General features: G+C 43.0%; 1 protein-coding gene across 1 annotated transcript in view; it reads left to right on the top strand.

Moving 5' to 3' along the window:
• LOC121279409 (corticotropin-releasing factor receptor 2-like) overlaps window positions 1–23,130 on the top strand; it is a 200,196-nt gene that overhangs the window by 132,989 nt on the left and 44,077 nt on the right. Inside the window, exons 6-8 of the mRNA XM_041190630.1 lie at window positions 2,752–2,905; window positions 8,128–8,188; window positions 20,580–20,652. Coding sequence (XP_041046564.1) covers window positions 2,752–2,905; window positions 8,128–8,188; window positions 20,580–20,652 — 288 coding nt within the window. The remainder of the gene's footprint in view (window positions 1–2,751; window positions 2,906–8,127; window positions 8,189–20,579; window positions 20,653–23,130) is intronic.

Below are 23,130 nucleotides of genomic sequence, written 5' to 3'. Positions count from 1 at the left end.
CACACTGGAAAAATTGGATAAATATTTGAAAGAAAGATACAGGGCCACAGAATAGGGCAATGGGGTAAGTTATGGATTGCTCTGGCACACACAGAATGGGCTGAATGGCCTCCTGTGGTTCTACGGTTACAACAGCGAGTACTTCATTGGTTGCAAATGTGATATAGGGTGGCTTGAGGTTGTGAAAGGTGCTATGTAAGTGCAAGTACAAAACCAAAATACTGCAGATGCTGGATATATAAAAAAGAACAAAAATGCTGGAAATACTCAAGGCAGCGTCTGTGAAGAAAGAAACAAAGTTAACATTAAGTCTGTTTCTCTTTCCACAGATGCTGCCTGATCTGCTATTTCCAGCATTTTCTGTTTTTTTATTTTGATATTACATTATATAAAATGTAAGTCTTTTTTTCTATGGTTAATCAGCATAACAAAGAAAGACACAACCAAATGGCTCTAACTTCAGGACAGGAATGGGGGAGACTGGAGTGAAAAAAGCCATTGAATGATTCACAGACCTCACAAATACCAACATAACAAGTCAGATGAAGTGGTACATTTGATGTAATTCTGTAAAAGGAGCCTCAAGGTTGACTGGTTTGGTAATTAAAGTATGAGCGTGAATTTTCGCTCATTGGGCACGTTCGGGAGCAATTGGGTCACGAGCCCCTGACCACAATCAGCCCCTGACCCCGATTTCACGCTGGATAGCCAATTAACAGCCAACCAGTATGAAATGTGTGCTGAGAAACGCTCAGCACTGGCGTTGGGGGTGGGAAGAGGGCGGGCGCTGATATCACTGCGGGTGCGGGTGAGTGCTCCCAGTGAGCTCCCTGAAGGCAGACAGATGCCTCAGGGAGCTGCAGACATCCACAGAATAAACAAAACAACAAAAATGCTGCAAAATATGTTCATGCAGCACAATCAAGCACCTGAAAGCATACCTCATAAAAAAACAGTTCCCAGATATCTCTTTTTATTTTATTTTCCCACAGAGATTCCATCCCACCCTGGATCGAGGTTTAAGCAAAAATATAAGGGCCGCCTGGCCAATTGGCCCGTCCGCCAACAGTAAAAGTGGACGGGCCATGAAAAATCACTTTCAATTGCCTCCTTAATGGGCTAAATTGCCTGTGGCAGTCTGAAACGCATCCACCGATTGAGATATCGTGCGAGTGCGTGATGACGTCAGGACACTTGCCCAACGTCATCTTGCACTATTTCGCAGCCGGGCCCGCCTGCAGGGCGTAAGACTCTGGCCATCATCTTGGATTTTGTCCCAAGATCGGAATTAAGCTGCACGGGGGGAAAAATACTTCTTTATAATGATGCCAAATCATAAGAAACAGCTTTAGAATTTAACCACACAGGGAAATTCAAAGTGCGAAAATATTATAAATGTGGTTCTAGTTCTGAACTAGTAACCCAGAGGTCATCAGTTCAAATCCCATTGTGGCATGTTGTGAAGCTGTATTCACTAAATCTGGTCATTTGTGTGGACTACAATCAAGCGAAGAACCATTCATAAAAAGCTCGCTGATATCTTTCAGTTTTGGGCGTCTGTCGCCATTTCTCACTCTAGCTTAGATTTGGTTGACTCTTAATACCCTCTGACATGGCCTATTGAACCACTCAGTTTGAATCAAACATGCTGGCAGTTGAAGGAGTTGATCTGCCAACACCCTCTCAGGGCAACCAGGGGTGGGAAATAAATGCAGCTACACTTAGAATATATATGTATATTTTTATATTAAGGTCTCCACTGGGCAATATTTCATTTAGACCAGAGGATAGTTTCACCTATTGTCAGTGCAGAGCAGAGGGAAAATTATTCTCCGGCCAGTCCTTCGTTTCACCTGGAAGGGATTTCAGGTGGTGCGGTGTGCGGGAAATGGAGAAAAGTGTTCTGTTCCCCAGCATTGATGAGTACCAAAACAATTCACATCCAGATGTCTTGGAACATCTCTTGAAACTTCTCCAGCAGTTTAATAGCCCATTGGACTGCCCTGTGAAACACATCCCAGAAGGAAAAAACTGTTCGGACCAGTACTTTTATTTCCCAGTTTTTACTGTTTTTTGTCTTCTGGGATGACATGCAAACCAGGGAATTCCAGGCTTGATCTCTATTTTTGTACTAAGTTACTTGGTCTTAGCCAGGCTGCTTTGAGGGCACTACATTGGACAAAGTGCCTCTCTACTAGGGACAAATTTCCTGCCTCCAATAGAGTAAAATCTACTGGCAAGTCTACATCTGGAAATGTGTGGACTCAGCTGTGATGCTTTCTATGGTTGAATGGCCAGCAGATGCTATGATGGTCCCATAATTAATGGGCACTCCAGACAGCCATTAAGAGATCAGCCAGTGCTTGAGAAGCTGCATCAGTGCTTTCAGGAGCAGAGGAAAGAACATTAATCAGAGTGGGGGTAGAGGTAGGAGGGGGAGGTGGTGAAAGCAAGGAGGGATCCAAGAGAAAATACACATCTTATACAATGTTCTAACAGTAACTATTGCCAGGTGAACCTCACAGACACAGACTGGAGAACTGGATGGAAGGTTTAGCACTCAGTTTGCAGCACTGTAGGGAGTACCGCAAGCTAAAGGTGCTGACCTCAATTCTGGTTTTCTAATTTGGAGCTCAGTTAAGTGAGCTTCTATGATGAAAGCAAGGCCTTGCAACATTTACCCTGCAATATTATTCTTGTTCTTTTGCTCAATGTAAAATGTGTAACTACACATTTAATCTTCTTTTTCAGCCCTGGTGCCGTCTTATCACAACTATCTTCAACTACTTTGTGGTGACTAATTTCTTCTGGATGTTTGTTGAGGGGTGCTATCTCCATACAGCTATAGTGATGACCTACTCCACAGACAAACTGCGTAAATGGATATTCCTGTTCATTGGATGGTGTAAGTCAGCGACATTTTCCAGGTCTACCTAATAAGCAACCATCACACAAATGCAGTTGACTGAACAACAACAATTTATATTTATATAACGCCTTTAATGTAATGAAATTCCTAAGATACTTCACAGGAGCATTATAAAACAAAGTATGACACTGAGCCATGTAAGAAGCTGTTTTGAAGTTTCACTTTTGTATGAGTGTGTTTAGATAGTCAGTATATAGTTTATTTATACTATTCACAAGACTTCATAGTAAGCACATGGTTCTATTGACACAGTCTATTCTGTGTCTTGCTCTCTTGGAGCCTCTTGGTCATCTGACCCCGATGTCATGCTCATTAACACCATTGTCTCATGAACATAACCATTAACCCATTACTCTATATCTCAAAACTCTTACATTATTTTGTTAAACTGTGTACAAATTATTTACATTCCTGCCATCTTCCCCCAAAGTCATAACCCCACAGGTTGAGCCTGTCTGGTGGTTTGATCACTCTCCCTGATCTCGTCTGGAGTACTCTCGGGCGGGGATGCTGACATACGCTCGCTTCCTGGAGTTGGGAGGTCATCATGATATTACTGGAATGATTGTCTCCTTGTAGCTTCAAAGCGTTTTCAGGCCATTCTATTCCTTCATAGAACCCCCAATGGTGTTTTGGCAAGGTATAACCGAGGCAGCTGGGTTTGGTGCATGACCGTACTTTCTGCCTGATGGTCTCTGATCCTGCCCTTTTGCCCTGGTTCTAATGTGGGCAGTGTACTTAGTTTAATTCAGTGATTATACCAGTTGGATTGTTTCTCTTTGTGTGTTTGTTCATAGTGCCATACTCAATCATGGTCTCGTAAAGTGATGTTGGCTCTGAGTTGATGTTGGAACAAAGGAAGTTGTGTTTTAGCCTTCTCCCCATCATAATTCAGCTGGCAAAACATCATTCCCTAATGGTGTTGTTCTGAGTAAGGTTAGCTCACAGGGACTGTTCCTCTTCATCACCATTTTGATGGTTTTCACCCCTCTCTCCGCTTCACCATTTGGCTGTGGGTGGTGTGGCGAACTGGTCAGATGGTGGAATCCATATTCCACTGTGAATTGTCAGGAACGTTTGTTCATAAGTTGTGGAAGGTTGTCAGAAACTACCTCATCCGGGATGCCATGAGAACAGTAGATGTGTTTCAAAGCTTTTACCATAGTTTCTGCAGTTGTGGTATGGAGTCTGCTGATTTCCAACCAGCAAGTGTTATAATCAATGGCCAGAAGGTAGGTCTTTCCTCTGAAGTCATACAGATCCATTCCTTGCCTTTGCCAAAGTCTAGGCAGAAATGTTGATGTTCTGTTGGCTCTTGGTTGCTCACGTCAAAATAAATGCTTCAATGATTTCAAAATTCCCACCACCATACCAATTGTTGTGCCCGTGCTCTGCTTTTGGTAATGCTTAAATGTCAACTGTGCAGTTTTTGGAGGTTGCATTTTTGCATCATTTACGGAATTACTAGCCTGTCGTTGAATGCTAGAAGGTTGTCAACAATTGTCAGATGTTTTTGTTCATGTATGTTGTCTTAATACCTGATTGTTTGGGACACTTTCAGGCCAGCCGCCTTGTCAGTACGGTCTGACCTGACTGCATTCTGTGTCCATCAGCTGGGCTTGTCGGATCTCCTGAAGTTTGTTGCAGAGGCCGATAGGGTCCCTGTTATTGATGAAGAATATGCTTCTGCCCCAGAGATGAGTGTCAAGTGATGTTTTGTGGCCTGGTTGACTGTAGCTCTCGACAGCACGTTGGTAGTTATCTGACTTTTCTGTGGCACACACTCTGTTGCAGAGTCATAGCGCATGAGTCTCAGCCGAAAACACTGTATCCTTGGTAGCAATTTCCTTGGAATTCAGGAGAGAAAATAGAGATTTATAATCTGTCTCAATCCTGAATTGTAATCCCATTAAGTAATCTGAAAATTTTTCACAGGCCCATGTCGCCACGACTACCTCCTTTTCAATCGCTGCATAATTCGTTTCAGCCTCCGTCAATGACCAAGAGGCATAGGAATGCAGCTTTTTCCTGCCAAACTCCTGGATCTGTAGCAGAATGGCTCCAAGCACCCTGTCACTGATTGTTGGCAGTTTGGGGTCATGATGTGCCAGCACGCCTGAAGAGGCGAGCAAATATTTAATCCTGGCAAAAGCATTCTTCTGCTTGACTCCCCATTAACACTGCTGACCTTTTCTCAGCAGGTCTCGCAAAGGTTTGATGATGGCAGAAAGATTTGGGATAAATTTCCCCACATGCCGAAAAATTGTTGTATGTCAGCAACAGCCTGGGGCTGTGGACATTCTTTATTCGCCTTGGTCTTTTGAGGGTTGATTGTTATCCCTTTTTGGTGTATACATGTTCAAGCACCTTAAAGCCTCCCAGACTCTGTGGTCGTGTTCTTCTTTACTAGCACCATGGACATGCAAATTGTGTCATGTGGCAAATAATGTCCTCTGTGCCTTCGAGGATGTTAGGTGTAGTATGTTAAAAGGTTTCTGGCACAGAGGATATGCCAAAGGGAAGTCAATTGAAATAAAAATGACGGAAAGGAAAAATAAACATTGTCAACAACTTTGATTTTCGGTCAACTGTGACCGAGGGGACTCTGTCAAAAAACCACTATTGGCATCCAGGTTTGTGAAAAGGATACTTCTGGACAGCTTTGCCAGATTGTCCTCAGGAGAGGACATTGGGTGTGTCTCTCTTTGGACAGCTTTATTCAGCTGTGCCAGATCAACACAGAGCCTGAGTTTGCCAATAGGTTTAAGGACTGTCACTGGACCTGAGCACCATTTTGTAGACACTGTCACAGGAGAGACCTCTCCTTGATGCAGACCCTGTCAATCTGCTCTTTGACTCTTCCAATCAGTGGGTGTGGTACCCTCCTAGAGATAAATAAAGAGAGGGGTTTGGCATCTGGGAGTAGAGTGATGTGATACTCACAGTTCCCAGTACAAGCTAGGAAATAGGAAATTCATTCCTAAATATGGCTCCGCTGTTGTCTTATGTTACCTCATCGACCCTTTGTAGAAGACCAAGGCCTGAACAAGCTGTCCTGTTGAGTAGAGAAGGTTGCTGATTCTGTAGGATATTAAGAGTTTATTTAATTTCTCTGTCCTTATATTTAAGGGTTGTAGTGATCTGGTCCTTCACTTTGAGGTCTGTGTCTCCTGGTCCCTGCAGCTTTAATTCTGATGGCTAGATCTCAATATTATTAAGCCAGCCCAATTTGTCTGATAAGACTGTGATCCTAGCCCCTGTGTCCAGTTTCAATTCTGTTTTATAACCTTTGACATTTAGCTCTACAGATCAGAACAGCTTCTTGGCATCTTTTATTTCCCTCAGGAAATCATCCTGAATGTCTTTATTTCCAATTTGCTGTATTTTAGAATGATGAGATGCTTGTTCCCTCTCTCTTCCCTTCAATTGTGCTTTAGATCTGCAGAATCATTTAAAATGTCTGGTCTTGCCATAAAGAAAGCATTCAGCATACCCTGCTTGGCATTTTCTGTGGCGGTACTGTGCTTTGGCACTGGTGGAAGGGTTCTTCCAGCCTCCTTGGTGATTTTGGCAGACTTTATCGTGGGCTTTTTGCTGGGCAGGCCACCCAACTTTGGGCCTACATATTGGATCGACCCGTCCAGAGCCTCGACATTTCACCAAAGTACACCCCAATTGTGCTGTCATAACTCCGCCTGCCTTACAAACCATATGGTCTTCCCTAAATCCTCTTTAGTTTGCTGAAAGTTCAACAGTGCATGGTCAAGCATGCCGACTATAATGCAGTCACGAGTTGACTCATGCTTCAAAGCTCCGTAACTGCAACTGTTGGCCAGTCAATATACATCGTTCATAAATGAATTTGCCCAGCTTTTGGTGAAACCACACCCTTTCAATGGCTAGATTTTTTGTAGGGCGGAAGGTCCTCATAAGCTCATTATAGGAAGCTCCTTGTCGCAACTGGACATCATCAGCTATGGCCCCTTGCATATAAACAGTTACAGACCTGGTATTTCTCTGCTTTTTTTGTGTAAACACAAAGCCGCTTGGTACCTTTTGAGCTGTCTCCTCCAGAGCTCCCACTGTTGTCCTTGCTGCAAATCCTTGATTTGTTGGAAAAGTTGTGGAAGGGGTAATGGTTGTTGATGGCTGTCAACATCATGCACGGTCCTCTGTCCCCTACCAAGGTACGTTTCGGTTTTGTTCTTCCTCGTTGTGAGGTTGAACTGTTCCAAGGTCTTCACCAATGGGTTACCATCTGCAACTTCAGTATTTTAAACTGTGGCTTCCAGCACTGCCACCATACTTTGAAGAGGTTTCACTTATTCTATGAGTGACTTGAGATAGTCAGTGTATAGTTTTTAAAAAATTATTTATTTATGCTATTTACAGAGACTTCATAGTAAGCACCTGGTTCTATAGACACAGTGGATTCTGTGTCTTGCTCTCATGGAACCTCTTGGTCATCTGACCCCTGATGTCATGCATACATTATCATTAACATCATCGTCTCACTAACATAGCCATTAACCCATTACTCTACAGGAGAAATTAGGTCAGATGATCAAAAGCTTTGTCAGAGAAGTAGGTTTTAAAAAGTGTCTTAAAGGAGGAAAGCAAGGCCGAGACCCTAGGCAACTGAAAGGCAAAGCCACCAATAATGGAGCAATTATGGTTGCAAATGCACAACAGGCTAGAATTAGAGACGCACAGATACCTCGGGGGGCTTGTAGGTTTGGTGGAGATTACTGAGAGGCCACGGAGGGATTAGATAACAAGGATGAGAATTTTAAAATCAAGGTGTTCCTTGACTGGGAGCCAATGTAGGTCAGTGAGCACAGGGGTGATAGGGGAACAGTTCAGGGACAGGGATGCTACCCACTGAGCCACTAGACCTCCCTTCCCAATATTTAAATGGAGGAAATTTTTGCTCATCCACTATGGATCTAAGTCATAAAACACACGCGGACACACAAACACCTGTAAGATATGTTTGCAGATGATATGCACTTTATATAGGTGTCACACTTAACTCCTGTAACACTTTCCATATCAAGGTTTGTGGATGACAGCTATTATGTACATCAGGCTATCTTCTGATTGTCACAGGAGCTCTGTATATACAAAATCACAGCCAAGATCCTTTTTCAAAACTACATTCACTCAGTTAAACTGACAGAGGTATTATTCTTCCACAGGTATCCCCTGTCCCATCATTGTAGCCTGGGCCATAGGCAAGTTATATTATGAAAATGAACAGTAAGTAGTGCATAAAGATGTCATGTGAATTTGTGAGTTTTATATTCCTGTTTGTTTGGGGGAGCAAAGCATAAAAGAAAAAAAACCTAATAAATCTGTCAATTTCCAGTTCCCTGGCCCCAGTCGCCTCCTATTCACCATGGATGTCCAATCCCTCTACACCTCCATCCCCCACCTGGATGGTCTGGTGGCTCTACGCTTCTTCCTCAAACAGAGGCCCGAACAATCCCCATCCACCACTACTGTCCTCCGTCTGGCTGAACTTGTTCTCTCAGTGAACAATTTCTCCTTAAACTTGTCTCACTTCCTCCAAATGAAAGGTGTGGCTATGGGTACCCGCATGGGCCCCAGTTATACCTGTTTCTCTACGGGGTATGTGGAACATTCCTTGTTCCAGTCCTACTCAGGCCTCCTCCCACAACTCCTTCTCCGGAACATCAATGACTGTTTCGGTATCGCTTCATGCTCTCGTCTGGACCTGGAAAAATGTATGAAATTTGCTCCAATTTCCACCCCTCCATCACTTTCACATAGTCCATCACTGACACTTCCCTTCCCTTCCCTTCCTTGACCTCTCTGTCTCAATTTCTGGTGATAGACTGTCCACCAACATTCATTACAAACCCACCAACTCCCACAGCTACCTCGACTACAGCTCCTCACACCCTGCTTCCTGTAAGGACTCCATCCTATTCTCTCCATTCCTTCACCTCCGTCGCATCTGTTCCGGTGATGCTACTTTCCAAAACAGCGTTTCTAACATGTCTTCCTTAACCGAAGTTTCCCAACCACTGTGGTTGACAGGGCCCTCAGCCATGTCCGACCCATCTCCCATGCCTCTGCCCTCACACCTTCCTCTCCCTCCCAGAACCATGATAGGGTCCCTCTTGTCCTCACTTTTCATCCTACCAGCCTCAGCATTCAAAGGTTCATCCTCCGCTATTTCCACCAACTCCAGCATGATGCCACTACTAAACACATCTTCCTTTCACCCTCCACTGTCAGCATTCCGTAGGGACCATTCCCTCCAGGACACCCTGGCCTACTCCTCCATCACTGCCAACACCTCAACCCCCTCCCATGGCACCTTCCCATGCAATCGCAGAAGGTGCAACACCTGCCCCTTTACTTCCCCTCTCCTCACCGTCCAAGGGCCCAAACACTCCTTTAAAGTGAAGCAGCGCTTCACTTACACTTCCCTCAATTTGGCCTACTGCATTCGCTGCTCCCAATGCGGTCTCCTCTACATTAGAGAGACCAAATGCAGACTGGGTGACCACTTTGCGGAACACCTTCAGTCTGTCTGCAAGCATGACCCAGACCTTCCTGTCGCTTGCTATTTCAACACACCACCCTGCTCTCATACCCACATGTCCGTCCTTGGCCTGCTGCATTGTTCCAGTGAAGCTCAACGCAAACTGGAGGAACAGCACCTCATCTTCTGACTAGGCACTTTACAGCCTTCTGAACTTAACACTGAGTTCAATAATTTCAGATCACGAACTCTTTCCTCCACCCTCACCCCTTTTTGATCCACCTTTTTCAATATTTATTTTTTAATTTTTATATATATTTTGTCCCCACCTATTTCTATTATTATTTTTAAAATTTATTTCCATTCATTGTTTTATCCCCACCCTTTCGCCTGTTTCGATCTTTTTTCCCACACCGTCCCCTCCCCCCACCCCACCCCCACTAGGACCATCTGTCACTTGCTCATCCTGCTTTCTACTCTTAATGTCACCATCAGCACCTTCTTTAGCCAGTATCACCACCATCAACACCCCTTCGACCTTTTGTTTATGACATTTTTTGCAATCTCTCCTCTGCCTCCACCTATCACTGGCTTTCTATCCAGCTTCATCTGTCCCACCCTCCCTTAAACAGTATATATTTCACCACATTTCTACTTCTCTTTAGTTCTGAAGAAGAGTCATACAGACTCGAAACGTTAACTGTCTTTCTCTCCACAGATGCTGTCAGACCTGCTGAGTTTTTCCAGCAATTTTTGTTTTTGTTTCAGATTTCCAGCATCCGCAGTATTTTGCTTTTATAATAAATCTGTCAAACCTCCCTTCTTTCTTTGAACATGTATATTCCAACCCTTCCAATGTCTTGAAATAAGAGCTAAATGACTGAAGGGAAGAGATCAAAAGCACAGTCAACAGCAGCAATAGCGATTTTGATTGATATAGTTCCATTAATGTAGAAAAAAATCCAAAGGTAAAGCAGTGTTTGAAAGAGAACAAAGTGCAGGAACACTTGAGAAGAGTTTCTGAAAGAGTGCAGAATGAGACAGTGTAAAAATTAAAAAACATAGATTGTTGAACACAGATTCTGGAACTGGATAAGATCGGAGTGATAGGTCTGTGGAGTTTGTGAGGACACAGGCCATTGACTCCCTTACTGTGCTGTGGTTTCACAGTTAGCTACTAGCCTCTAGTTTTGTGTCCAAGTGGTCATTAGTTCCTTTATTGTTACTGGGTCAAAATCCTGAAATTCCCAATACTGGGTGTGCGTCAGTATTTGCAGGGTTAGTGGCAATATTACAGATGTTGCTGAGTGAATGTCAGTATTTACAGGACATCCACTCTTGAGTGACAGTATTTATAGGATGTTCCTGACTGAGTGTCAGTATTTTGAGGATCTTCCTGATCAAGTGTCAGTATTCACAGTATATCCCTGAGTAACTGTCAGTATTTTGACGTTTGAGTATCAGAATTTATAGGATGTTCCTTGGTGAGCGTCGGTATCTACAAGATCTTCCTGAGTTACAGGACAGTCCTCAGTGTCAGTATTTTGAGGATCTTCCTGATTGTCAGAATTTACAGGATGTTCCTTGGTTAACTGTCAGTCTTCCAGGGTGTTCTTTACCAACTGCCAGTATTAACAGGCCATTCTTTATGTGTCTCTAAAATAACAGGATGTTTAAGTGTCAGTGTTTATAGGATATTCTTTGGTGAGTGTTAATATGTACAGAATGCTTCTCACTGAGAGTAAGCATTCTGACCATTAAAATTAACGATAAGAAAATCATTGCGCTGGTGTTGTCTATTTCCCTGACACAAACTCCCACTGTGTACCAGGAGCAGAGGCGGAAAATCCCATCTGTTATGTCAAATGATATAGATTCCCAGGATAGAATAAAACCTGTGCAGCTTGGTACTGGCTTTTTAACAAAAATTATTTACTCTAATCAAATGATGAAGATAATGATGAACCAAGAACCCCACTGATGGATAAAGTCCTCCACCCGCAAAAAACAAGAGTCCTGCTGATCTTGTTGGGGGTTTCAATGTAAGAAGGCTTTGCATGTTGACTGACATTTACTAACACAACACACATTCACAATTAAACCTGAGATCTTCCCAATCTCCAAGGGCAGGACTTTTACCTTGTCGGGCGGGCCCGAGAGCGGTCCCGAAGCTGACCGCCACCGGCGATTAGGCCCTGACATCGATTTCACACTGGCTGGCCAGAGACGCGCGCTGCAGCGCTCAGCACTGCCGGGGGGTGGTGGGGGTGGGGCGCCGCGCGGCGAGTGTGGACCTTTGTGCGCGCGCACTGGTACGCGCAACGAAAGCTTCCTGAGGTAGCTATGTGCCCTGGGGAGCTGAAGGTTTAAAAACTCAAAAATAAAAAAGTCACCACTGTTAAAAACCTGTCCCCTCATGTGACTCTTGTCACACAAGCCGGGGCATGTCATGAATGAAATTTTAAAAGTTCTATTTAATTTTTGATTGCTGTTAGACACCTCAACCCACCCATGAATGAGGTTTCCTAAAAAAAAATCCAAAGGCCGCTGGGCCTTTTTGCCTCCCCGCCAACCGTGAGGTTGAACAGGCAGCGAAAATTTCATTCAATTGTTACTTTAATGGCCTTAATAGGCCTGCTAATTGTCGGCGGGCACATTGCTGCCTCCCGCGCGCAGCCGCCGAGCATAATACCGTGCAAGTGCACGATAACGTCGGGAGGCTCGCCCGTCATCATCTTATGCTCGAGTGGGTCAGGCTCGCACCCGCCCGCTCAGCGGAAAATCCTGCCCCACAAATCGGTGTTATATTTACCATCAGGGCAGCTAATGTCAGTGCTGATAACCAAATGTGCCAGTTCGCCTGCCACCCGTATGTTCTGTCATTCCTTGATTGGTCTTGTTGAGTTGATTTCAATTTGAAAAGGAAACTAACCTCCTGCTTCCATTACACAGAAACATACATGGACACATATACACATGCATGTACACTTGTACATACATATAAACATACACACATTTGCTTTCAATTAATAAATAAATTCAATAAAAATCTGGAATTGAAAGCTGGACTCAGTATTGGTGACCATGAAACTACCATAGATTGTTGTAAAAATCCATCTGCTTCACTAATGTCCTTTAGGGAGAGACATCTACTATCCTTACCTGGTCTGGCCTATACATGATTCCAGACCCACAGCAATCAAATTGACTATGGACTGCCCTACGAAACAGCCTAGCAAGCCAAACACACACATTTTTTCAACATATTAATTCTTGGGATGTGTCCATCTCCATTTGCCGCTAAGAAGGTATTTGTTGATTAGTAAGTTTGCGGATGACACAAAGATTGGCCACATGGTTAATAGTGAGGTTGAATGTTTTGGGCTACTGGAAGATATAGAAGGGATGGTCAAATGGGCAGATAAGTGGCAGATGGAATTTAACCCTGAAAAGTGTGAGGTGATACACTTTGGAAGGAGTAATTTGACAAGGAAGTATTCAATGAACAGCATGATACTAGGAAGTTCTGAGGAACAAAGGGACCTTGGCGTGTGTGTCCATAGATCTCTGAAGGCGGCGGGGCATGTTAGTGGGGTGGTGAAAAAGGCATATGGGACACTTGCCTTTATCAATCGAGGCATAGATTACAAAAGTAGGGAGGTCATGTTGGAGTTGTATAGAACCTTGGTGAGGCCACAGCTGGAGTACTGTGTGCAGTACTACAGTGCTGTGGTCGCCACATTATAGGAAGGATGTGATTGCACTGGAGGGGGTGCAGAGGAGATTCACCAGGATGTTGCCTGGGATGAAACATTTAAGTTATGAAGAGAGGTTGGATAGACTTGGGTTATTTTCATTGGAGCAGAGAAGACTGAGGGGTGACCTGATCAAGGTGTACAAGATTATTAGAGGCATGGACAGGATGGACAGGGAGCAGCTGTTCCACTTAGTTGAAGGGTCAGTCACAAGGGGACATAAGTTCAAGTTGAGGGGCAGGAGGTTTAAGGGGGATGTGAGGAAAAACTTTTTTACCCAGAGGGTGGTGACGGTTTGGAATGCACTGCCTGGGAGGGTGGTGGTGGTGGGTTGCCTCACATCCTTTAAAAAATACCTGGATGAACACTTGGCACATCATCACGTTCAAGGCTATGAGCCAAGTGCTGGTAAATGGGGCTAGATAGGTAAGTCAGGTGTTTCTCACGTGTCGGTGCAGACTTGATGGGCCGAAGGGCCTCTTCTGCACTGTATGATTCTGCGATTCTGTGATTCTTCCTGAACCACTGCAGTCCTTATGCTCCCTCAATGTGGTTAGAACTTTAATACAGTAATATATCCATGCATTCACAGATACAAATATTATGTACACAAACACATATATATTCACACCTACACAAATGCTGCATGTACATATACATGCACATGTGCATATATACAAGTGCATATGCACACACATACCCTGAATATTCAAACACTGTTAACTGGAATTACTGAGAGGAGAATGCAGTGTTCTGCAAAGGTGATTGCCAAATATGTAATTTGAAAGCTTGGATTTATGAAGCATGTTATCACATCATCAAAACATTTTATTGGACTCATCACCATTCATTACTTTTGGTTATACTCCTGTCGTTAGGCAGCTACATCTCATAATCAGCAATGAGATAAACAGGCAGTTAATCTGTTAAGGTGGGGGTGGGGTTTAATGGTAAAGAAGTAGATATCCGGAGGGAGTGAGCAAAAGCTTGCTCAAAGGGATCGGTTTCAAAGACAGCCTGAATGGAAGAGAGAGTGATTGAGAGGCAGAAGTATTTAGGGAGAGAATTCCAGAGTGCGGAACCTGGACAGCTAAAAATGCAGCCGCCAGGGGTGGGGTGAAGGGAGGGGCGATGCTCAAGAGGCAAGTGTTAGAAGAACAGATAGTCCCGGAGGGATTGCAGAGATGAAGATGGTTAGAGAGACAAGTCATTCAAGAGATTTAAACACAAGCAAATTGGGAACTAATGTATGCCAGGAAGCAGAAAGATGATGAGTGAGCAGGACTTGATGCAAGATAGGATATAGACAACAGATTTTTGGATGAACTAAAGTTAATAGAAAAATAAGGATGGACAGCAGGACAAGAGAATATTTGAACAGTCTCATCCAGAGGTGATAAAGGATGAGAATTCCTGCAGCTGAGGTGAGGATGGGGGAGAAGGTGATATTATGGAAGTGTTTTGATATGAAGTTAGAAACTTAGCTCAGGGTCAATTAAGACATCAAGTTCATGAACAGTCTGGTTCATCTTGAGACAGTGGCCTGGAAGGGGATAGAAGCATTGCTAAAGATGATGAGTCTGTGATAGGGCAAAAGATGATGACTTTAGTCTCGCCAAGGTCTACTGAAAGAAATTGCAGTTCAGAAAAGACTGGATATTGAGAAAGCATTCTGGAAGCACAGAAGTAGTGAATGGGTCAGTAGAGATTTTGCAGATGTTAAGTGTCATCACAGCACATGTGGATATTTTAGTGAAAATATTTCCTTTGATCGTGCACCAAATTTGCCTATGTGGCTACTCTTATCATCTAAATTTCTACATGTAAGTTTTTTCTGAATACCTCTCTGAGAAGGCACTTGCAGCATTTTTCTACATTAAAGGCACTATATAAATGTAAGTTGTTTTTGTTAAGAAGTCTCTTTGGCCCATTTTGATCTCATCCCTCCAAAATACCAAACCCTCCCATTAATTATCTGAAGAAAAATCATATTGGACTCAAAACATTGACTCTGTTTCTCGCTTCACAGATGCTGCCTGAACTGCTGAATTTTTCCAGCACTTTCTGTTTTTATTTCAGAAATGTCAGGGAAGTTACTTTGTGTCTGTCCTCACGGAGGAAGATACAAAAAACCTCCCAGAAACACTAGAGAACCAAGGGTCTAGAATGAGGGATGGAAACAAATTAGTATGAGTTAAAAAGTAGTACTGGAGAAATGAATGACTGAAATTTGATATATCTCCGTGACCCAATGATCTACATCACAGATTGTTGAAAGAGATGACTAAAGAGATATTGGACGCATTGGTGATCATCTTTCATAATTCTATAGATTTTGGAATGGTGCCTGCAGATTGGAAGATTGGAAATGTAACCCCACGGTTCAAGAAAGGAGGGAGAGGTAAAATGGGAAACTACAGACCTGTTAGCCTGATGTCAGTATTAAGGAAAATACTTGAATCTATTATAATGGGTGTGATAACTGGACACTTAGAAAATAATGACTTGATTAGGCAGAGTCAAGATGGATTTATGAAAGGGAAATCATGTTTGACAAATCTGTTGGACATTTTTGAGGATATAACTAGCAGAATGGATAAGGGGAACCAGTGGATGTGGTGTATTTGGATTTTCAGAAGGCTTTCGATAAGGTCCCAACAGGAGGTTAGTAAACAAAATTACAGTACATGGGATAAGGGAGTAATATATTGGCATGGACTTAGGGTTGGTTAACAGACAGAAAACAGAGAGTAGGAATAAATGGGTGATTCTCAGGATGGCAGACTGTGACTAGTGTGATACCCCAAGGATCAGTGCTTGGGCCTCAGCTGTTCACAATCTGTATCAATGATTTGGGTGTGATGCAAAGAGACATCATGGGGATTTGGACAGACTTAGTGAGTGGGCAAGAACATGGAAGATTAAATATAATGTGCGTAAATGTGAGGTTATCCATTTTGGTAGGAGGTACAGAGGTGCAGAGTATTTCTTAAATGGTGAGAGATTGGGAAGTGTTGATGTCCAAAGGGACTTGGGTGCCCTTGTTCATAAGTCACTGAAATATAACATGCAGGTGCAGCAAGCAATTAGGAAGACAAATGGCCTTTATCACAAGATGATTTGAGTACAGGGGTAAAGATGTCTTGCTTCAGTTGTATAAAACCTTGGTGACTGCACCTGGAGTATTGTGTACAGTTTTGGTTGCCTTACCTACAAGGGATACACTTGCTATAAAGGGACTGCAGCGGAGGTTCACGAATTCCTAAGATGGCGGAACCTTCCTATGAGGAGATATTGAGGAGACTGAGCTGTATTCTCTAGAATTTAGAAGAAAGAGCAGTGATCTCATTGAAACTTACAAAATTCTTAAGGGACTAGACAGGGTAGACGCAGAAAGGATGTTTTCCCCGGCCTAGAGGACTAGAAATAGAGGCACAGTCTCAGATTAAGGGGCAACCTATTTAGGACTGAGTTGAGGAGGAATTTCTTCACTTAGAGGGTAGTAAATCTTTGGAATTTTCTAGCACAAAAGGCTGTGGAAGCTCAGTCATTGAGTATATTCAAGACCGAGATTGATAGATTTCTACATAATAATGACATCAAGGGATTTGGGGATAGTGCAGGAAATGGTGTTGAGGTAGATGATCGCCATGATCTAGTTGAATGGCAGAGCAGGCTCAAGTGGCTGTATGGCCTACTCCTGCTCCTATGTTCCTTCGTTCAGATCTCCAACTTCTGTAGTATTTTGCGTTTACATTAATTATCAAGCTGTTTTGAATGACTCTGGCCTCAGGTACTCTTCCTTGAAGACTAATCCACTCTCAACACATTCACGATGTTACATAGGATTGCATAGGATATACGGTACAGAAGCAGGCCATTCGTCCCAACCGGTCCATGCTGGTGTTTATGCTCCACTCAAGCGTCCTCCCATCTTTGCTCACCTAAATCTACCATTGTAACTATACATTCCCTTTTTCCTCAGTCTACCTTCCCCTTAAATGCATCTATACTATTCACTTCAACCACTCCCTGTGGTAGCTGCTTTTCACAATCCTACCACTCTGGGTAAAGAAATTTCTTTTGAATTCCTTATTGGATTTCAGATTCACAGAATCACACTGTGCAGAACAGGCCCTTCGGCCCATTGAGTCTGCACTGACACGTGAGAAACACCTGAGCTACCTTAATGCCATTTACCAGCACTTGACCCATAGCCTTGAATGTTATGATGTGCCAAGAGTTATCCGGGTACCTTTTAAAGACAACCTGCCTCCACCACCCTGCCAGGCAGTGCATTCCAGACTGTCACCACCCTCTGGGTATAAAGTTTTTTCCTCACATCCCCTCTAAACCTCCCGCCCCTAATCTTGAACTTGTGTCCCCTCATGACTGACCCTTCAACTAAGGAGAACAGCTGCTCCCTATCCACCCTGTCCATGCCCGTCGTAACCTTGTACACCTTGATCAGGTCACCTCTCAGTCTTCTCTGCTCCAACGAAAACAACGCAAGTCTATCTAACCTCTCTTCATAACTTAAATGTTTCATCCCAGGCAACATCCTGATGAATCTCCTCTGCACCCCCTCCAGTGCAATCACATCCTTCCTATAATGTGGCGATCAGAACTGCACACAGTACTCCAGCTCACCAAGGTTCTATACAACTCCAACATGACCTCCCTACTTTTGTAATCTATGCCTCGATTGATAAAGGCAAGTGTCCCATATGCCTTTTTCACCACCCCACAAACATGCTCTTCCGCCTTCAGAGATCTATGGACACACACGCCAAGGTCCCTTTGTTCCTCAGAACTTCCTAGTATCATGCTGTTCATTGAATACTTCCTTGTCAAATTACTCCTTCCAAAGTGTATCACCTCACACTTTTCAGGGTTAAATTCCATCTGCCTCTTATCTGCCCATTTGACCATCCTGTCTATATCTTTCTGTAGCCCAAGGCACTCAACCTCACTGTTAACCACCCAGCCAATCTTGTGTCATCCGCAAACTTACTAATCCAACCCCCCACATAGTCATCTATGTCGTTTATATAAATGACAAATAATAGGGGACCGAGCACAGATCCCTGTGGTACGCCACTGGACACAAGCTTCCAGTCACTAAAGCAACCTCTGTCATCGCCCTCTGTCTCCTACAACTAAGCCAATTTTGAATCCACCTTATCAAATTATCCTGTATCCCATGTGCATGTGCCTTCTTTTTCAGCCTCCCATGTGGGACCTTGTCAAAGGCTTTGCTGAAACCCATATAAACTACATCAATTACACTACCCTCACCTACACACCTGGTCACCTCCTCAAAAAATTCAATCAAATTTGTTAAGCATGACCTCCCTCTGACAAAGCCATGCTGACTATCCCTGATCGAACCTTACCTCTCCAAGTGGAGCCAGATTCTCTCCTTCAGAACTTTCTCCAATATTTTCCCTACCACTGACGTGAGACTCACTGGCCTATAGTTCCCTGGCTTATCTCTACAACTCTTCTTAAATGTGGAACCACATTAGCTGTTCTCCAGTTCTCCGGCACCTCCCCTGTGGCCAAAGCGGAATTAAAAATTTGGGTCAGAGCCCCTGCGATCTCCTCCTTTGCCTCCCTCAGCAGTCTGGGACACAAATCATCCGGACCTGGAGATTTGTCCATATTTAAGTCTGCCAACACCTCCAATATCTTGTCACTCCCTATATCAATTTTCTCAAAAACCTTAGTGTATTTCTTGGTGTATCTTATATTGATGGGCTCTTGTTATACTCTTTCTCACAATGGTACACATTCTTTTGTCACCACTCATCAAAATGTTTAATAATTTTAAATGCTTCTATTAGGTCACCTCTCAGTCTTCTTTCAAGAGAAAAGAGACCCAGCCTATCAATCCTTCCCTGATATGTATACCCACTCGTTTCTGGTTTCATCCTTGTAAATCTCTGCACCTTCTCCAGATACTCTATATCATTTTTGTAAAATGGTGAATAGAGCTGAATGGACTACCCTTAACTGTGGTCTAACCAAGCTTTGATACAGGTTTTGCATAAGTTCCCTACTTCTTGATTCTATTCAATTTGGCAGAGAACGGGGAATTCTGACATTAACATATTGGATGAATACCTGATTGAGGAAAGGGAGGAAGGAGGAATTATTGGCTTTTATGCAATGTCTTTCACAACCTTGACATGCCAAAGCTCCTCATGTCCAATGATGTATTTTTGAAAAGCGGGCACTATTGATATGAAGGCAGATGCAGCAATCAATATTTCCACAACAGAGACTGGGAACAACATTATGGTCAATGCCCATGGGACCATACCTAGCAAGAAATCAGAGCCTTTAGAAAAGGAGAGGAGAGCAATGAATAAAACATTAAGTTATTTCAAATATTTTGTATTTATCCCACTTGTAAAGACAAACAGAGGAGGTTAGGGGATCCAGTATGTACAGTAGCATACCTTTTGAAAGACCAATGTGTTGTCTTGCTTCCGCCAACCTCTAAGATAGGGGAAAATTTCCACAGAAATGTGGTTATTTGCAGCTTTTTTTTTATCTAAATGTTTCTTTGTTCCAATCATTCAACAGAATCCAAACAAATTGAGATGGCTAACCTACTACAAAAAAAAATCTGATTAGAATGTGATCTGTCCAGTGGGATAGGTCAAATATCGGGAAAAGGAAAATAGTTGTTGATATGATTCAATGCTTAAATTACAACGGTTCATTTATTGAGTGATGGTTCGATTCTTACATCATCAATTTTTCTTCGTCTTTTGCAACTTTTTTGCAGTTGCTGTCTCTTTACGGTAGCCCAGCCAACTTCTGATTGTTCATGTGGGAATCTAGACAGTGGTCTCAGTCTAATTGATTATGGGGGTCATCACAACTGCGCCTAAACCTATTCTCCACCCACACATGTGAACTTTCTAACAGGGGTCAGAAGCAGGGTTTCTGGGTGACTCTCTGCTCAACCCAAATAGTAATCCAACTGCTGCCCTGACATTTAACAGCACAAACAGGGGATCTTCTAGCTTAACTCTGCAGAACGTTTAGCTGCAATTGAGTCTACCATCTGCATTTTGTAACCAGTTATTGTAACCGAAAGGTGAAGGGGATTTATTTGAAGCATTTTAGCTGCATTGACAAAGTACCACCAGAAAGTCCCACTTCTGTAAATCAAAGTACGTGGGGACATTACATAAGTTACAGTACAGAGAATGATTAGTGCTTCTTTTTCTCTGTCATCGCCTTTAACTTTGTGCCATTTTATTTTTAAATTGCTACTTGTAAATCATCTGAATAACTCCGTCTGCCAGCACAGTGATTGTGCTGGCACAAAGCCAGAGGCAATTAATATGAATCTTGTTGTTTGCAGGTGCTGGTTTGGAAAAGCACCAGGGAAATATATCGACTACATCTATCAGGGTCCAGTGATACTCGTACTGCTGGTAAGTGTGTAAATACAGTAGTGTAGATATGAACACATTGTGTAACTGTTTCGGGGCCTCACCTGCTGGCATAGGGAAATAGTAGATTTGCTCACCTTGACCTTTTGACCTGATAGGAGCGCAGTTTCCTAAAATTGGTCCTATTATCACTTTTAACTATAATGATTATTATTGTGTGGCATAAATTAATTCTGATTGGATTTTTCTGAGACCATTGTGGTCATCCAAGATGAGGGAATTATTGCTGGGGAATAGAGTCATCCCACATATGATATCCTTGGGCTGATTTTCCCTGTCAGTACATTTTGTGTCTCAAAGGTTATGAACTAATGCAAATACTGCCTGAAAGTGCAAATATTACTTACAGTCAATGAATTAGCTTATATAAATTACGGTAAGTGCCCGTTTTAAAATTGCCCCATCTTACATTGTTTCGCTTTAACGTTTGTTCATTCAGTGGGACCTATATACTCATTTAGTGTCACGAGTTTCATTTTAAAGTCGTTTTGTGCCAGTCTGACACAAGATCTTGTGATACGATTGTCGCCATTTTGGAAAGGCTTCTGTTGCTCCTTGACACTGTCTCTTGCTGTTGATCACCCTCATAATAACTCCTTCTTTTACTTGGCAGCCACATTTTTGATGATTCTTTTGGAACATTTTGCTAGATAAACCAAGTTAAATAAATGCAAATTGTTGTTGTGGTTAATGGATGTTGGGGAGGACTTCGCCCTAGGTTATGGTGACTTCTCCTGGCAGCTTACTGAGCTCCTCGTCATTGCTAATGGCAAGCTGCGGGTGCTGGAGGATGATGCGGGTCTTCTTATTGTCCCGGGCCACATTGCCTGCCTGGATCTCGGTGTTCATGTACTTGAGAACAACGACCAAGTGGACAGGGGCTATTAGGAAGGGAGTTCCAGGATTTTGACTCAGCGACAGTGAAGGAATGGCGAGTCAGGATAGTGTGTGGCTTGGAGAAGAACTTACAAGTGGTGGTGTTCCCATGCGTCTGCTGCCCTTGTCCTTTTAAGTGATAGAGGTCACAGGTTTGGAAGGTGTTGTCGAGGAGCCTTGGTGAGTTGCTAGCTTTCTTATTTTATTGCATACTTCTAAATTTAATTCCACTGCACTGTTACTTCTCAATGGTGCCACATTTACTTTGTTACTTACATTCTTGACTAGTTCTTTACCCCACTATCTCCCCCACCCCCGGTGAAGAGTCCCTTGTTTACCCTCAGAGTTGGTGACCCTGGTAGAGTAGGCACAGCACTGGCACCAGAGAATGATCAGAAGGAAGTGGTATCATGTCAGTTGAAATGAAATGGGTGAGGGAAGTTCTTGGGAAAAGTTTTGAAAATAAGTGGTAAGGTTTTTTTCCCATCATAACATGTAGGAAGCTGCACTGATACCCTCCTGGCCGCTTTGATGCCTAATGATTGCACTTAGTGCCTAATGATCACTTCCAAACATGAATGATCATTTCCACAAGCCAGCTACGAGTGCTTCAATGATCTGCGATCAAAGCTATGAGTGTTTCAATGATCTGCGATCAATGCTTATTCCAAATTACAACATTTGATGTCAGATCACTTACAAGCTTTTATAAATGCTGAATTGATGGCAGATCTTTCAGGTAGGGGTGGGTCAATGAAAGTGAATTGTCATAAAGGGTAACAAATTCTCAAAGAAAAGATGGAAAGTCATCAGTGCCTATTATACTTAACATTTTGCCAGGACATGAAGAAAGACCTTAAAGAAGAGAGAAAATGAACAATAGGCAGCACCTTGTGGTATATAATTAGCAGCTGATGGTATAGAACTGCTGAGACGATGTGAAAGCACATTCCATACCTTTTGCCAGGTTTAAAGTATTGTACTATGATTGGTGACAATTAGGTTTTTCTGGTTGACGATCACTACAGCAAGTCTGTTTCCAGACAACACTGTACTAAGCAGGGCATGTTGTTAATTAGGATGCTTCTGAAGAAATGCCCAGGAGTTAATCATGCCTTCAAGTAAATCTGTGTCATTGTAACTGCTGATACAATCTATCTTGTAGTTTTCACATTCAGTCATTGCCTATCAAGGAAAGATCTCGTCACCAATGTCTTTAGATTTTGGTACTGGGAAGTGGGCACAGAGCACCTCGCATGCAACATGACCTGTCTGGTATCCCACCATTCAAGTCTTCATCTGTGTTGATGGTCACACATAAGCAGAATGGTGCTTGAATGGAAACCCTTAATCTTCATATATGGAGAACCGTTGTTTATTGAACAACAGGGAGTGATTTACGTGCCACATTACACCCTGGAAGGGAAATCTTCTATTTAAAAAAAGTATTCACGCACAAAATTCATCAATGCAACACAGGCCTACCTGTTGATTTGTAGTTTGAGAGGTGTTTTTGAGTACTCCCTGCGCAGCTTGTGCGGCGTGAATCAAGTATACAGTTATATCCTCTGCATTTCCTCGAAG

This window comes from Carcharodon carcharias, chromosome 6 (genome assembly GCF_017639515.1).
Source record: "Carcharodon carcharias isolate sCarCar2 chromosome 6, sCarCar2.pri, whole genome shotgun sequence".
In the NCBI taxonomy this organism is placed as follows: Eukaryota; Metazoa; Chordata; class Chondrichthyes; order Lamniformes; family Lamnidae; genus Carcharodon; species Carcharodon carcharias.
The sequence above is the reverse complement of the archived record's forward strand: the minus strand, read 5'-3'. Positions and strand labels throughout refer to the sequence as shown.